Here is a 16181-nt window from a genome sequence, read left to right on the forward strand (position 1 = left end):
TGATAACATTTATCACTCAGTAGCTACCAACTCTATTTCAGAGGTCATCAGGAGGCCAATCATGCGTTTATTTACTGTGTATTATTTATTTTATCTTTGACCTAATTGGAAATTGAAAAGAAACAACAAAGACGACAATAGGGTGGAAAGATAGTTCACTCTTATATTACTACTGTAGTATTTACTTATTGTAATTCTGTGGGTTCATTTACTTTCGTACAGTGGTGGAAAGTACTGTAATTCAGTACATTTTCATGTATCTGTACTTTACTTAAGTAAATGTAATCGTGGCTATGTTGACCTTTACTCTGCCACAGTACATACTTTCAGTAAAATATCAGTCATGTAGTTACTTAGTTTTACTTAAGCAGAAATGTCAGTGCATTATTGTTAGTGTATTTGTACTTTTACTTTTTACAGGTTTTGAGTACTTCATCCACCACTGCTCTTGTGAAGCAATACTGCAGTCACAAGATAAAGAGATTTCATTTAACAACCACAGTAAAAGCGTAATATTTACCACACACACAGGTCTTATCCACCAACTCAAGTGCTTTGTTGCACCTTCCTGGTGGTAAAGGGCATTGTTATAATATTCATCATTATTCTTTATTACACTTAAATAGAAAAATACCCAGGTCAGTGTTAATCTTATTAGCCTGATGGAAAACAGGACATGTTACTGGTTTTACAATAAACATGCATTTGACACATTCTTTGCTGATTTCTCTATGACACTTTATTTATTAGAATGAATGTACAATCTCATACACAAAGTATAGGGTGAGTCTATTTAGCCTTATTGTAAATGCCTTTTATAAAGAGAGTGAAAGGAAAAAAACTGCTGCACGCAAATATCTAAAAGGAAAAACTCAGATAGAAGAATAGATAGAAGAATCAGATAGTAAAACATCACACGGCAGAATGAAATGGCTTTAACACATATTACCATTTCCTGCACTGATGAGAAAGGGCTACATTAGATAGCTACAAATGTTATAGGGTTATAAATATAATATAGTTTAATAAATTTGCTTTAGAGATAAATTTATATAATTTATTTTTGACTTACAGAGTACATAATATGAAAAATACATTTATGACCCCCAGTGCACAGCAGTTTGGTCTTTGATTTCAGGTATTAACCAGGTGGAAGAAAGTCTATGAATCTGGATACTTGAGAGGATGTGAACAGACGACATCACTTAGGACTTACGTAAAAAAATACAGTCAGAAGAGTCAAAAGATGGCCAGTACATTGAATGGAGAAAAAAAATCCTTAAAAAAAAAACACATTAAATTTATTTTACACCAAGACAATTATTTTCAGTTTCCATGAGGATTTTATTTCTTATTCTAAAGCTTATACTTTAAGATCTTTAGCAAAAACTAATCAGATTTAAAAAAAAAAATCTAAACAATACACACACAAAACAAACACATGAAATGAGATTAAATTCTTACAAGTAAAAAAATCAACCTGCATGAATTCTCACAGACAAATTTACTGGTATGAGACCTGCTCACACCGTTAGTCAGTAATGCAGCAGCCCTACTCTGCTCACACCATAACCACACTGTTTACAACCAATTAAGTAGTGCTCACTTATGGGTATAAGTAGCAGGGGAGGTTACTGTGATTAACTACTTATTGTGTGTTTGGTTTGAAAAATTACTTTGTTAGTATGGGAATAAAATATCATCTTAAAAACTCAGTATAATGCACACTATATACATGCTAATACTTAGATTCACTTTCAGCAGATGTTGACAAAACTCACTTCCTTAATTTTGCCCCAGTTTAAACTCTGTCTAAAGCTTCCTAGTTCCTGTCATCTCTCATATTGACAATTTCATTGGGAATTAAGGCTTAAGATGTCCCTAAAGTGCTCTGTATGACACTCATATCCCCCACAACTAAATGCTGAAAAAAGAGCAATCGTAAAAGTAAATATTCAGTCATACAGTCATGTGCTACTGCCATACAGTAGGTCACGAAAGCCCTCTGGGTTTTGTTTCTAAAACTAGTTTAATTGTTCAGGTAAGGTCAGTGCAGAGAAAGCTACATTTATCAGCCAGCACCGAACATAATCTAGAAAACACTATCTATATGACATCATCCCAAAAACCCTAATTTAGTGACATCGTGAACTGATGTTATTATATCATTAAGTTCAAATAGCCTTAATGCTAGCATTTCCGATCATTAGCAAGCACTTTAAAGAACCATGGTTTAGTTTTGATATTAAAACATGTAGGCACTCCCGTCCACTACACCAGTATGCTACAGTTTATGGCCAGTTTCATTTATCAAACAGAAAAATACAAATGGCTGTGAAATGAGGACAGAAGCATGTTTTCTACAGTTTACAAATGCACATTCACCGGCATGTATTAATCATTTTTAAATGACATGAGTTCATATAACATCTTTGTATATCGCTTGATTAATGAGCAATAAATTACCTCCTTTAATATAACTGTTCTTTATATCTCAGAAGATACAAAATAATGATTTAAAGTTGTATATATTGTGTAAAAAAGTATATCTTGGGATCCTTTTCAGAGTTATTAGGAAGAATTTTACTGCTTATGTTGAACCAGATATATTGATATATGTAGTACAGCAGGACTATATTGTAGCTAGATACTCTGTAAGTCGACTCCAGTGCAACATACACATAAGAACACTGAGAGAAGTACGTCTTGTTGGGGTCAGTCATAACACAGAGAACTTGCCAAGGCTTTTTCACACTGTACAGCTACAGTTGTTGAGGTTTTCCAGTCTCTTTCTGCTGAGGTGGCCATGTTTTGCTTTGCTGTTGAGGTCGCAATGTGTCAAATTGTCTGTGTGACTATGAGAGTCCAAGTGTGAGGCTACAGTGTTTTTGCTCGTATCCTGTAGAGTGTGTTTGTGTGAGTGTGTGTGTATGTGTGTGTGTTGGGCTGGCTTTAGACTAGGGTGCCTGGGTCTGGACTGGTCTCCTTTTGGGTCATCTCTTGCATCTGTGATTGAGGGGCCTCCTGATAGAGGGAGAACTCCATCGACCTGTTGGGAAGGCAATACAAATCAATAAAGCTCTCTGCAAACAGGGCAAGCACTGAATGGTGAAACTACACTGAGAATAAATCTCGAAAATGATGGAAAAACAGCTGTGATAATTAAAGGGTCTGTATAATGCATGTTTACACTGGGCTGTAAATGTTCCATGTGGGCCAAAGGAGACGCATCACAGAAGCCTCTGTGATAATCTGAATGAGGGGGATTTTGATCAAGATACAATCAAGAATCAAGAGCCTGGATGTTGGCACAAAGCAGGCAGCAGATTGAGAATATGCTGACCATGCAAAGAAATAAAAAAATCAAAACAAAAATAAAATAACCGTAATAGTAAAAGTCACAAGATGATAGATGGAGTGGTTATGGTCTGTATGAGTGAGAGTAATGGCAAGATCCTCCACTGGAAGAATTACTGCCAGCTTCCCCTGAGAAAGACGTTTGTGAACATGCGTGTTAGTATTTGCAATTCAGTAAAACTGTACCCGGTAATATATGTAGATGAATGTAGGCATGTCTTATAGGTCACAGAGACAGACATAAATCACTAAGATAAAAAAGGTAAGGACCTTCCGTGTAGTGGGTGACCGTGGAAGCTTGCTGACTGGGGAATCTGCGGCCTGTGGAGATTGGCTGCTTCACCTTGAACAGACTGGGCCTGGTGCACCAATGGGTGGGGGTGTGAGAGGCGAGAGATTCCTGCTTCGTGGCCTTTTGAAGTGGCGGGAGGATAGCCAAGGGCGTTTCTTAGGTACCAGTCCCTCAGTCCCTCCAGAGCCAGGGCTTTATGTAGGCTTCTGGTTGAGTCTTCTGGAGTGGGAAGAGAAAACTGTGGGGGTCTGCGACTGAAGGAGGGGCCAGAAAGTTCAGTCTGGTAGGGGTGCAGGTTGGGTATGGAGGATGTGGTGGTGCCCGAGGCAGGAAGGGGTGACTCATATGCTGATAGAAAGATGGCATCCTGGGGATGTTGCAAAGGAATAAATGGACCACAAGATTTGGTTCTAGTGACTTTGACCCTGCGGAGCTCAGCTTGGGACCCTCGCAGGACCATGGGGCTGTAAGGAGGTGCAGCACTGGGGAGGTGCACCTGGGAATGAGAAAAGCCATTGGAATGAGGAGGCACTGCCGCTGTGGAAGACCGAGGAGAGGCCATGTCCTGCCAGATCCTGCCTGTGGACTGGAACAGTTGGTGCTGCACCTGCATCCTCTGCTGTTTTCCCCAGATATAGTCCATTAATAGCTCATTGTAGCCCCCACCAGCCCCTCTGCCACCCATAGAAAGACGCATTTTGGCCTGTTCAACAGAGCCATCTGCATCTCTTTCAGGGCTGCCTAGGTGAATGCTTCGCAGCTTTCCATCAGTCAGCGTCTCTGAGCTCTTGTAGGGTCCACCTCTGTGAGGCATCCCATTTCTGGGAGCAGGGTCATCGGGGAGACTAGATCTATCCAGCAGGGCCTCTGAGCTGTTACTGCGCCTGGCTCGGGAGCTGTACGGGCAGCCTCTGCGGTCAGACGAGGAGCCCTCTTGGGCCAGCGGAATCATATATGGCACATCCAAACTGCCAGACCACTGCTTCATCGCATTACCACCTGACACATCTGACCTAAAGCCAAGATGAGAGTACAACAGCTCTTATTAGGAGAGGAATCAGAGGACTGTGGATAAAGAATAAGTGAAAGCTATTTTATTCAAAACCATGTAAGTGCATTTCTCAGAAAATCATTTAAGACTGGCCAAAGTATGTACCCCTCAAGACCAAACGACAAGCTTGTGCCCTTGCTGGTAGCCAAGTATGACACTTATCGTTGTTACAGCCGTAATTCTGTCTTCATTCAACAAGGGATTAAGCCAGTTCTAGTTACACAGTTATCATAGTGGGAGCTAGCTGTAGCTCCTTTCCTTCATCAGACGGAAGCAGCACAGTATCACAGATTACCTGATGTGAACACTGATTGGCGCTGTTCGGGCCAAGAGAGGAGTAGCTGGAACACTTCTACCTTCAGCATTAGATGCACTTCTTGGTAAAGAGTGAGTTGGGCTGTAAGAAGCAGTACAAGAGGATATGGATAATGCAGTTCATATGCAGACTGTGCTGTAGTCATTTTAGGATTAGTACCTAACGGAGCTTGTGACGGAGTTGCGGCGTGTCCTCATCTCGTAGTAAATCTCAACTGGAGACAGTTTCCTGCTGATCCTGTGGTCAGGGCTGCCCACGGTCAGCCGAGGCTGAGACAGGGAGCGTTGGTCAGCCCCCACACTCGGAGAAGACTCTTTAGAGAGAAGAAAAACAGACCATTTATCATTCTATAAAGCTTAGTCTTCGTCAGAGTACTCCGGTTTCCTCCCACTTTCCAATGGTTTGGCATCTTGTGTTCAGGTCCACCTGGGGACATTGCTACATGTTGTGTCCCTTCTCTTCTCCCTTGTTTTCTGACAAACTTTACTTTAAACATTATAAAACAAAGACAAAATAAATGCCCCAAAGAGTTGGGGTCATAACACTAGAAGTGCCGTAAATCCTCATAAGTGAGTGATGTATTGTGAATATGAAAAGAACAATGCGGGCAAGTTTTTTTTTTTTCAGCTGTTTCAATTGTCTCGTCTTTCAGCTGAAGTCAGATATGAATGTATAAAACACTATATTCACCCGAGGCAGAGAGTGGCTCAAAGACAGTTTGTATACGGTTGTCTCACCATTGTCATGGGAAGTTGAATCTGACATGGAGCTGGTACTCTCTGACATGACAGTGTCCTCTGCAAGATAACAAGCACTCGAGTCACGGACAATGCAGCATGACATCTCGAAAAAAATCTTTGTACAAAGAGAAATGCTTTTTCAAAAGGCTAAAATAGAAATAGCAGTGTGGTTGGTTTTCATTGCGTTGGAGTGCTTTTTGCGTTGTGTAATTATACCTGTGTGACACCCACGATGAACTGTCCTCTTGCTATTAGGGACATTTCGGTCTGACTCTGAGTGTCTGTACAGAGCACCAGTAAAGATGGCTTTCATCTGCTTTCTTTGAGCAGCCTCATCCTGCAGCCAGAGACAGCCGGCCGTGTTAGACCACAAGTACACACAGCATTACAGCTGCTGCTTTAACACAATTGATATTCAAGGTATTGACTTACCTCTGCCTTTGCATTGGGCACTAGGCCAGCTCTGCGCTGCACCACTGGGGGATTCTCTCCCGTCTCCAGGGGGAACGCACGTGGCAGCTTCCCAGTCAGCTCCTGTAGAGGACATTCATTAGACTCCAGTTAGTAAAATCCTCCTTGCTAGCAAAGTATTACAAAAAATTACACCACTTAACCGATTATTCTAAATCTCAATAAACCCAACCTATAAATGGATTACCACACTGAAATGGATATGCCAGAATTAATATTCCTTTCATCAATTATTTCTAAAGCAGAAAAAGAATAACTCGGGCTTAAATCACATACAGTCACAAAAGAAAAGACAACTTGCATGCAAATAACAGGCATACAGAGAGTGAGTCACAATTCTACATCCAGCATCTAAACACACAGATGTGTTAAAAAGCTGTTGATAAAATTGATGAGGTAGCTATATAGTAATCAAGCAAACAAGGTGCCAGTTCCAACAGGATAAGTTTTCTTTGTTGTGTTGTGAATGAAGGATATTCTGTAATGAACAAAATCCCTTTAGTAATACAATATAAACCCTTTTATAGACAGTTCATGTTGTATTTTGAACCTCGTATGCTTTAAAAGTGAAGTGAGAGTTACTCACTGCCTCTTGCAAACAGACTAGTTTGAGCTCCCCCACTCTGGTGTTAAGAAGAGCCTCCAGGGCCTGCTTCCTTTCTTGTAAAGCTGCGATCCTCTCCGCCTGCAGCTTGCTGTCCTGGCTGCCTTGAACATCTTCACAACACAGAGAATATACAATAAAGCATTTCCAGAAAGTCTCGATGGTAATAAGGCTGGTAACGTTCTATATTTTTTACCGTCAATTCAGGGTATTTTGCAGCAACACTAAACCAACACAAAACTGATCCTACAGAAAGTATTGTGGTGTGTGTTTGAGTGTGTGTGTGTGTGTGTGTGTGTGTGTGTGTGTGTGTGTGTGTGTGTGTGTGTGTGTGTGTGCATGCGCATGTATCTAAAGCCTGATAAATCTCACTCCGCTGAGCTAAAGAGGTCAGTTGTTTTCTAAAACCCATTTAAGACACATCAGTGAGCTCACACTGTGGTCGACATGTTCATGTAGTTTCCATCTGTTTTAGTAAACTTGTGAACACTTAAAAAACAAAATGTTATATTTATGACCCATTTTAAATACTGGGCTTGGTGGTGAGACAGAGACAGAGTAGTCTTGAGTTTTTTTGAGAGACGACAAAAGGGCAGTTAATGGTTTTCACATCTGCATGTGAAGGGCTCTGTGTTGGTCAGTGTGGTGTACATTTACATTTCTTTATTATTTAAATTAGCACAAAAGCTATTCTTCTTGCTGCCAGGGGGTGGACAGATACTCTCTAGCTTCTTCGTATGCATTCATAGCCAAGCAAAAACCATAAAATAACCTTAATAGGTTTGTGGTTTTTGTATTTCTTGAGATGAGATTTATTGACCATAAGAAAAATCTAGAAGAATCCAAATTTCTCCATAAAAAACACAACAACGGCTAAACCTGTGGAACTAAGATGTGAAGAACTAAAAAACAACTTGTATTAAATGCATTTTTTCCAAAATGTTTCTACTGATTCCCACCTTGTTTCTATCTGTGATGTCTATTCACTATTGCTCATTGTGCTCATTGTTCAGATATCTGACTGCTTTGTTGAGAGTATGTGAACAAAAGGCCTTCACGCATACAACTGTTTATTTAGCTGCCCGCTCTTTGGAGAAAAAAAAAAGACTTATTTTACTTCCTTTGAACTGTCAAAGAAAAAAAACACAAGCTGGAAGATTTGCATTTCAGGCTTGTCTGGACAAGAACTTACATGACTTCACACTGTGAGACATCGTTATTACTCACCAGGAGACCCCAAACCCATGGATGTGATCAGGTGTCCTTTGACCTCCATGTGATGTGATCCTGGGGACTGTAAAACTTGCTCCCAGCAACGGCCTCACCTGATGAAAAAGCAGTTGAGGTTTAACCGCAGCTGAGATGCTTTAACAGAGTCTGCTTGTGTTTAGATGTCCTTTTCTTTCTAACCTTGCAGTATCAGCCATGTGTTTTCTTGATGTGTGGAGCCAACGGTTGCATTTTTATCAGGTCAGCAGTAGATAAGCATCGGTATCTTCTAGATCAGATGAAGCTACCATGTGGGGGAGACACTGCACCTCTGCTTAGGAATATCTAGAGCAAAATCCTTGATGATTGAAAAAGATTAACAATAACCTTAATCAGCATGAGAATACTACATCAATAATTTTTGTTTTCTGTGAAACTAAAATATAAATAAGTCATGCAGGTCTTTTTTACTGTAAAAATACTTTTTTTTATTCTATTATTTTATTTCTGTCACTGTGGAAGGAGGGATTGCAAATAAGACTTTTATTGTACGTTGTAAGTCCTATGTTCATTTTGTTCATATGACAATAAATCTCTTCAATCTTGACACCAAACACAGTTTAAATCAATCTGTCAGTCTATTACCAGGTTAGCACCCTCTTCACTAAAATTGGTATAAACCCAGATTATCCCAGATACAAACAAATCCATTATAAATGTGCATTCAGACAGTTTGATATTCAAGATTTAGAAAACATGACAAGTTTAACAAAAGTCTAACTTAACTTACAATTTAAGGCATTTTGAAAGTGAAAAATATCGACTCACTAAAATTAGCTCTCAGATTTAATTAGCAACCAATTCATTTGCAGCGAGACCGAAATAAGAGAAACATTAATAATGTATGGAGAGAAACGGAGAGCAGAAAAACTGGTTTTATATCTCCATAGCTCAGTAGCTACTGCTACAAATTGGGGGGAGCTAAAGGAGCAAAGCCCAAAGCAAAGTGATGGAATAAATAGCGGAGGCAAGGAATAAATGCAATGTTCAGGAGAGTTTCCTCTTTGCCGCTGTCATAAATATTGAGGTCTAAATGAAATTCGCTTTGTGTAATTCTTCAAAATCTCTATATCTCTACCTATTGGGTCATGTTCCCTAAAACTGAATGTAGCACTTTTTCTGATTCTAGGAAAGAAATACAGCATTTCCTCAAATGTAGCATGTGATCAATGTTACATGTGCACATTTCTTCACATAATGGAGGTTCATTACAAACAAAGCCTCTTCCCTAATCCCCAATGGAGACTTGACATCCAAAAATAGCAATAGCGTTTTCTGCCAAAAGCCTCTCACTCAACACTGCTAACAAATTGCTGCCATAAACAAGCATCCTGCTGTCTCTTTGCCAGTCGAGTAAATCATAAAATGACTCCATTCAACCCACAAATCTAGATGCAAAGCCTCAAGGGATAAATCAAAATTACACATCCTAAGTCTGCTTCTGCCAGCATCACATCTTTGAAAAGGAAATATTTATTTATCAGTTGGTTTGGGCAGCTGTCTCTCCCAAAGCTCTGATTAAAACAGTTTTGGGTTTTTTTTTTGGGTGGGGGGGGGGGTCTGTAGGAGTTAGCATACAGTTTTCCTCACTGAAATAGCACAGAGGAGCAGGCTTGCATTGTGTGAAGCCATACTTGAAATACTTTTATTGTTTGTGTTGGCTCCTGTCCTGGATCTGAACCAGCAACTGCTGTTTGCTCCTGTATGTGTGAAAACCACCAGTATGCTTGACGTCCCCCTGACAGACTAGTAGAAAGCTTTCACACAAACAAATGACTGAAGGCCCTTTCAAACATGAACTCTAGAGAATGTCAAGAGGTTCAGGTCCCGGCATTGACTGGAGATTCCCTTTGGGAGATAGTCCGTCTGAGATGCGTTCTCACTTGTGAAGAAATACAATTGTAATTGGGCATGGGGTGGTGCTTGGGCACATTGAGTAGGGGGCAGAACATGACCCAAAAACAAAGCTGCGTTACATAGATGTAAGTAACCGGGTTAAAAATCAGTTTTCTCGGGCACTTGGGTAAAGGTGTTCATATGCACTTAAGTAACCTGGTTACAGGACCAATGCATGCAGAAAAAAGGTGACCTGATTTTCCCTGCACCCTGGACTTATTTTAGAAGCCTGGCGCAAAGATTTTAACTGTATAATTGAGTTATCTCTCTCTCTCTCTCTCTCTCTCCCTCTCTCTCTCTGCGTGTGTGCTCGTGTCGCAGCAGAGTGACAGCGCGCGGGGAGAGAAAGGAAAGACACAGCTGATCCACAACAGTCTGAATGCTACAAACCCACGATGGGAAGTGACTTATTTTGAATTCTAAGAGAGACTTTGTGTAAATACAAATTTCTGTCAGACCCTACGCGGACTTTGTTCTTAAAATGAGGCGGCATCGGCCTGTTAAGTCCTTAACGATATCAACGTGCATTCATTCTTTCGCTCAGCTGCGTGCAGCTTACTGTCTGCAGCCTGTTGTAACGCACATGCGCACTTGGAGAAAGACGATTAGAAACCTGGTTACGCGTATACATAGCAGAGTAATCGGGGTTTTCCGAAATAAATCTACCCATACACTGATGTCAGTAACCAGGTTTCCCGTTTACATTAAACTTAAGACAGTCGCAGGAAAAGGACGTCATCAACAAACCCACTCACTCAAGGTGAATCCTCCGGAGAATTACCTCCTCTATTTACAATGAGCTCAGGTGGTAAACGCCCAAGTCTGTTGGCCCTAAGTATCAGGACAGGCGTTTTAATATCAGGTGTTTGCGTTCACACATACACCCACCCCAGAGAAAGTCTGGAAAATGTCTGAATAAGATATGGCTGCTGCTCAGACAAAAAGCTCATCACCTGAAACCTGTTAGATGAAACCGATGCCATGATGTCCAGACTTTAAGTTAATCTAATATACTAAGAGAAAGTAAATGTAGCTTCGTGTCTGTGTTCTGTTGAACATTAGAACAGAGATTAAATCAAGTGCGAGAAGCAGTCCAGGCAGAGATGTTTGGCATTTATCTGGATTGTTGCTGGGCAGCTAATTACTGGAGCCAAAAGGCTGCCATGCTACTTAAGAATGGCTTTGTCCAGAAAGCAAAAACATTTGCTTGGAAACCTCTGATTTAGATGCTATGCTTTTCACTAACTACTCAAACACATGATGTTTAGATCTTTTAACATTAGTGCTCTTGATTAACTAACTGCTTAAATTCTTTATCATACCGGGTGTAGTACAACAACACAATGTAATGTTGGAAGGAAAAAAAATGTAATTAGCCATAGATCCCAACCCTGTGGTTCCTACTGTATGTGTACAGTGGGCAACCAGGCTCTGGATGGTGGTGCAGCAGTTTGAACATTAGTGTAGCATTTACTTTTATCCCCCAATAATAACTACTGTTTAGCAAAGGTTACACTGTTGTACTCTAGTGTAACAAACAAGGCTTTTATGTTGAAAAAATAAATGCAAAAATGGCTGTTGCTTTTCTAAATAACAGAAAAACAATTTAATAGCAAGTTAGCACCAAGAGTTATAATGGCCAAACTAAAACAGAAATGGGGACATCTGCAGAAAGAAAAGTTTCAGTGCAGATGAAACGGAGAAAAAGACAAAGAGAGACATCTCAAAAGAGAAAAGGAGCCACAATCTGAAAAAAAAAAAAATCTCTGCAAAGTGCGAGACAAATGGAGACACAATATATACTCCCCTCCCCCATTGGCCATAAATGCAAGCATTGCTTTAGGGAATGAGGGAACAGAGAGAATCAGCTGCAACAGGTCACTGAGTGTAACCACTGAATTAAAAAAAATAACACACCTGAGAAGATCAGTTGTCTCTGGTTTATGTCCGTTGCTAACTGCTTAAACATCTGTTGCACAGATGTGTGCAGAGGTACAGGTACAAAAACGAAAGACACCATCACATTCCAGAAAGCAGTCTGTAGGAGAGATGGCAGGACAATTGAAGAATCAGATAAACACACGCTCACAAAGAGCAGCATCAAAGGCAGGATCAGAGAAGATATGGATGCGAAAGATAGGAATGCAACCCAATCATAAAACACATGTTGACTAAGCATGTGGCACGAGATGAGGGGTTGGGCTCTGGGTGGTGGTATAGATAGCACTTTGGGAGCCATGTTGATTAAAACATGAGCTATGCAATGAGAGGGAGCTGCCCCTGTGCAGTGTGCATCACACGAATGCAAATCAGCGAGCAGTTTAATATTCAAGTCTGACAGGCTAAACACTGAAGCCTGTAAGGTAAATCCAATCCTAACGTGCCCTCACAAGGAACTACACTGCTCTTCCTTCAGCTGAGAAGTCATACGTATCAGATCATAATATCCGTAGCACAATTAAATTCCTACAGGCAATGGTTTTCAATCCCGTTTCCTCTTCCCTTGATAAACACGATGGGTGAAAAAGATTTGCTCGCTGTGCTGTCATCTTTCATCTGGCCCAAGACTCTTGGGAACAGGCTCCCGTTGTCAGCAGTATTTATGTAACAGATAAAGTATATAATCATGACATACAGCTCACTGTGTCTTAATATGTTACAGTAGATGTTTCTGCAACTACCACAAGTCTGTGGTGATGGCCAGTGGTTGCTTAATATGTTTGTTACTCTCTTTCAACAGACAGCAGGGAGCATCTGTGATGTAAAAGAGCAGCTGAAATGTCGCCTCCAGCTCACTATGGACAGGTGAAGCTGGCAGGCCTCGTGTTGACTGTTGGTGTTGACACAGCTGCTGTGGTTGTAAACTTACACACGGTAACCAGACAGAGAGCTACAACTGTGCATCTTCTGTTAGACAAGCACAAAGGTGCCACAGCTGTTTCTGAGGACTCAAAAAGTAGCCCAGTGTTGTTACAGAATGAGGCGACCCAGGACAACACTTCTGTTTTTTTCAGTGATGCGTTTAACCTCTGAACCTTGTTTGTTTAATGGTAAAACAACAGCAATGTGACCTTTGTCTGCACGCTCTCACTGCCATTTCATCGGCAGACTTTAACCACGTTACACACCCATTAGGGCGATGTGAGGATGAGGATGAGGAATGAACATGTCAACATCCAAATGTTTTTAATCAAAAGAAAATAAACACAGGTCTGAGAAAACGCTGATTTCAGAAAGTCAGCTGATTGAGTGCACAGGATCTACAACTCAACTACCTCCACCTGACTAACGCCACCTAAAGAAATAAGAATGGCTTCAGAAACATAAGGTGACCCCTTCCCCTTTCCCCACACTAAAATGATCTTTTCTTGCACTCTGGTTTGTACCACACTTACCGGGACACAGCAAGGCTTAGCTTGGACTGACCAATTGTGCGGTGCAACATTTCTCTTTCGTGGCCTTGACGCTCAACTTTGCCCGTTTGACACAACTACTGCGGGTGAAACAATGCAATCTCTGTTATTGTTATCTATCTGGATTCTGAAGTGTGTGGAGTAATGAAGAAAGGAATGTGGCTCTCAGCTTTCAAGAGGATTACTTCTATACTTCTTCTGCTCTTGTTACACCGGGAGGGATTTCTGTATGTATACCACTGTCGTTTTTATGTTCCACTGTGGCTGTAATCCGCTTTGTTGATTTTAGAGCGAGTTCGGAGCTGCTTACGATGTGCAGCCACAGCCATGCATTTGCATTCTTTATTATACATGTATTACAGCCATATCTGATTTCTTTGTGCTGTCATGCTGTTTAGAACTGAGGACCCATGGGTGAATTCTCTATACTATCTGTATTGAATTCTCTCTGCTGTACTATCTGTGGCACTACTGCTCTGGTGGTTGATGAGGTCTGGGACTTGGTTCTCTGCAGCTCAAACACTAAGATACTTCAGATAATAAAACTATATCTTCATTTTAAATCCATGAAAATTTTGTTTTAAAAGGGCTTTCTGAAAGGTCCTGCATCTAAATTAAGAGGTGACTGAGTGACTTTTCACACTCCCCACTAAACCTGCATGTTTGTCAGTCAACTACTACTGAACCAGATGCTCGAATTGTATCACTTTATGTCTTAAGGGCATCATAAAAGTAGTACTGCCAACCTAATGTGACAAAATGGCAAACAAGGTGTTTTGCATTTGAACTAATCTGGGTCAAGGTCCATTTTGATGGTGTCTAATTGAATGTTAACACTCAAAGTAGCATTAATACAACAAGGAGTACTTCATGGGAAAGCAGATTGCCAACGAAAAAGCGATTCATTCTGAAGACAACTGTAAGGGGGTGAAAACAAACATCAACATGTGTCAAAATCCCCCTGATCAAGACAATATGAATGGTTTCCAATCTTGCCCTCAAATAAAACAGCCACATGAAACTTTTTTCTCAAATGGCCTAATGATCCCTGAATCCAAAGCCCCTGTAATTGCAAGAGCCACCTAAAATATAACAATCAGCACTTTCGGAAATGCTTGGCAGCAAAAAGGAAAATCCTTTCTTTTTTTCTAAACAGTGAAGTGGTTCCCAGATACACCAAAAGGCGTAGTCACACTAAAATCACCCTTCACACACTGACTGACCTACACAACACATTTGGCTGAGTTTTTTCAAATGCAGGGAGAAATCCTTGCTCAGGAATCTGTTAATAATAGGGCTTAACATTGCTGCATGAGAACAAGCAGTATTTACTGAAAACAGTGAAATCAATCAAGGACCAGCAGACAGCAATAGCAGCGGCGTTTCTGCCTATTTAGTTCCTTAACAATGCAGCAACAGGGAGAAGTTCTACATTCCCAAGAAGCATGACACAGATTTTACTCAGTTTAAGCTGCACATCTAAATCCACGCAGATGCGGTTGCAATCCTGGCATCCCCTGCCTTTTCATTACCATGCCACACACCAAAAATGTTCCCGTTTACATGCACTGGGAGACAATACAAGCACAAATGAAAACAACAGATTGGATTCTGTTTTCATACAGTACATTTCATGTTGGCGTGGTATTTAGTGCAGGGGGTAGGGGAAGCATAAAGCATGTGTTCCCACACTAAGCCCGGCTTCTGAGGCTGCAATAGCAGTCATCCCGCATCTGCATCTTCATGCAGACGACTGAAACACGGCGGATTAATTAATGGAAGCAATAACATATCGCAGGTGTGTTGACACCATGACAAAACTAGATATTACGTTACCGTTAACACACGTCAGAATTATACATACAACAGAGAATAACGGGTTTAGAATAAGATATAATAGAAAACGAGCCAGTCTAAAGGTTTTGTTGATAGCACTTAGTTGATACGCCCATTCAGAATGAAAGGAGAAGGACATCTTGGAGCAGAATCCCCTCTTACCAGAGAGCATGACCGATGCCTTCGGTGGTGTCCATGGTCCTCTGTAACAAAACCCAGCCGAGAAAATTCATTCCAACCTGAGACCGCGGGACAAAATCCACCCCGAGATGCCGTTCAAATCAACAAAATGTTTTGGCAATGAGTAAGAGACGAAGCCCGCCTCTCGTTCATGGTGTCTCCGTTTCCCCAATTGTTATTCACCAGCAGCGTCGCGACCTCCGCTGCGTCGGAGCCCTGCGCATCCCAGCAGACCTGCTTCCAGAGAGAAGGACGCTTTCCCTTCCGCTCCGTGTCTCACACAGCCGACTGACTCACTCCAGCGCTGTCACAACAACGACGTCCCTCCCAGATGTGTCCATGTCTTCGGTGTGCGCCGCTTCATCGAGTCTCCCAAATGTTGTTATCCAGATGTTGCAAAGGCACGCGCACAATGACGCTGGAATAGTGACAACTAAAACGTGTGAGCGTGAAGTGACGCGTGTGGCGTCCCAGCGATTTTTTAATTGAAATATTTGAGAACAGGTGATGGAAATTCCTTACTTACATTTACTTTTCGAAAAATGAAAATAAAAAAATAAAAAAAAGGTATATTATAAGCAGCCATCAGCACAGTTTACATAAGAGTTCACAATATGTGCTTTATACAATTACATACATTACAAATATATAATTAATATATATATTATACCAAATACATAGGGTATATATTGAAATTAGTAACATTTAACAACTGTTTCTTTTGTCGCTTTCACTTATCAGTGCACGTTAGCAGAA

General features: G+C 40.9%; 1 protein-coding gene across 2 annotated transcripts; it reads right to left on the reverse strand.

Annotated features, from left to right (window-relative positions):
- Positions 1-707: 707 nt before the first annotated feature.
- Positions 708-15827, reverse strand: ccdc120b (coiled-coil domain containing 120b). Of its 2 annotated transcripts, XM_067504077.1 has the most exons (11): positions 15408-15827; positions 8242-8398; positions 8059-8156; positions 6814-6944; positions 6189-6290; positions 5973-6093; positions 5754-5813; positions 5176-5329; positions 4996-5097; positions 3628-4662; positions 708-3049 (listed from the first exon to the last, which is right to left on the reverse strand). In XM_067504077.1, exons 3-11 carry the CDS (start codon positions 8105-8107, stop codon positions 2953-2955), a joined length of 1851 nt encoding a protein of 616 aa, XP_067360178.1. In that variant the 5' UTR covers positions 8108-8156; positions 8242-8398; positions 15408-15827; the 3' UTR covers positions 708-2952. The 2 variants fall into 2 exon arrangements, with proteins under 2 accessions (XP_067360178.1, XP_067360179.1); XM_067504078.1 differs by lacking the exon at positions 4996-5097.
- Between the last annotated feature and the right edge of the window lie 354 nt (positions 15828-16181).

This window comes from Channa argus, chromosome 5 (assembly GCF_033026475.1).
Source record: "Channa argus isolate prfri chromosome 5, Channa argus male v1.0, whole genome shotgun sequence".
Taxonomy (NCBI): domain Eukaryota; kingdom Metazoa; phylum Chordata; class Actinopteri; order Anabantiformes; family Channidae; genus Channa; species Channa argus.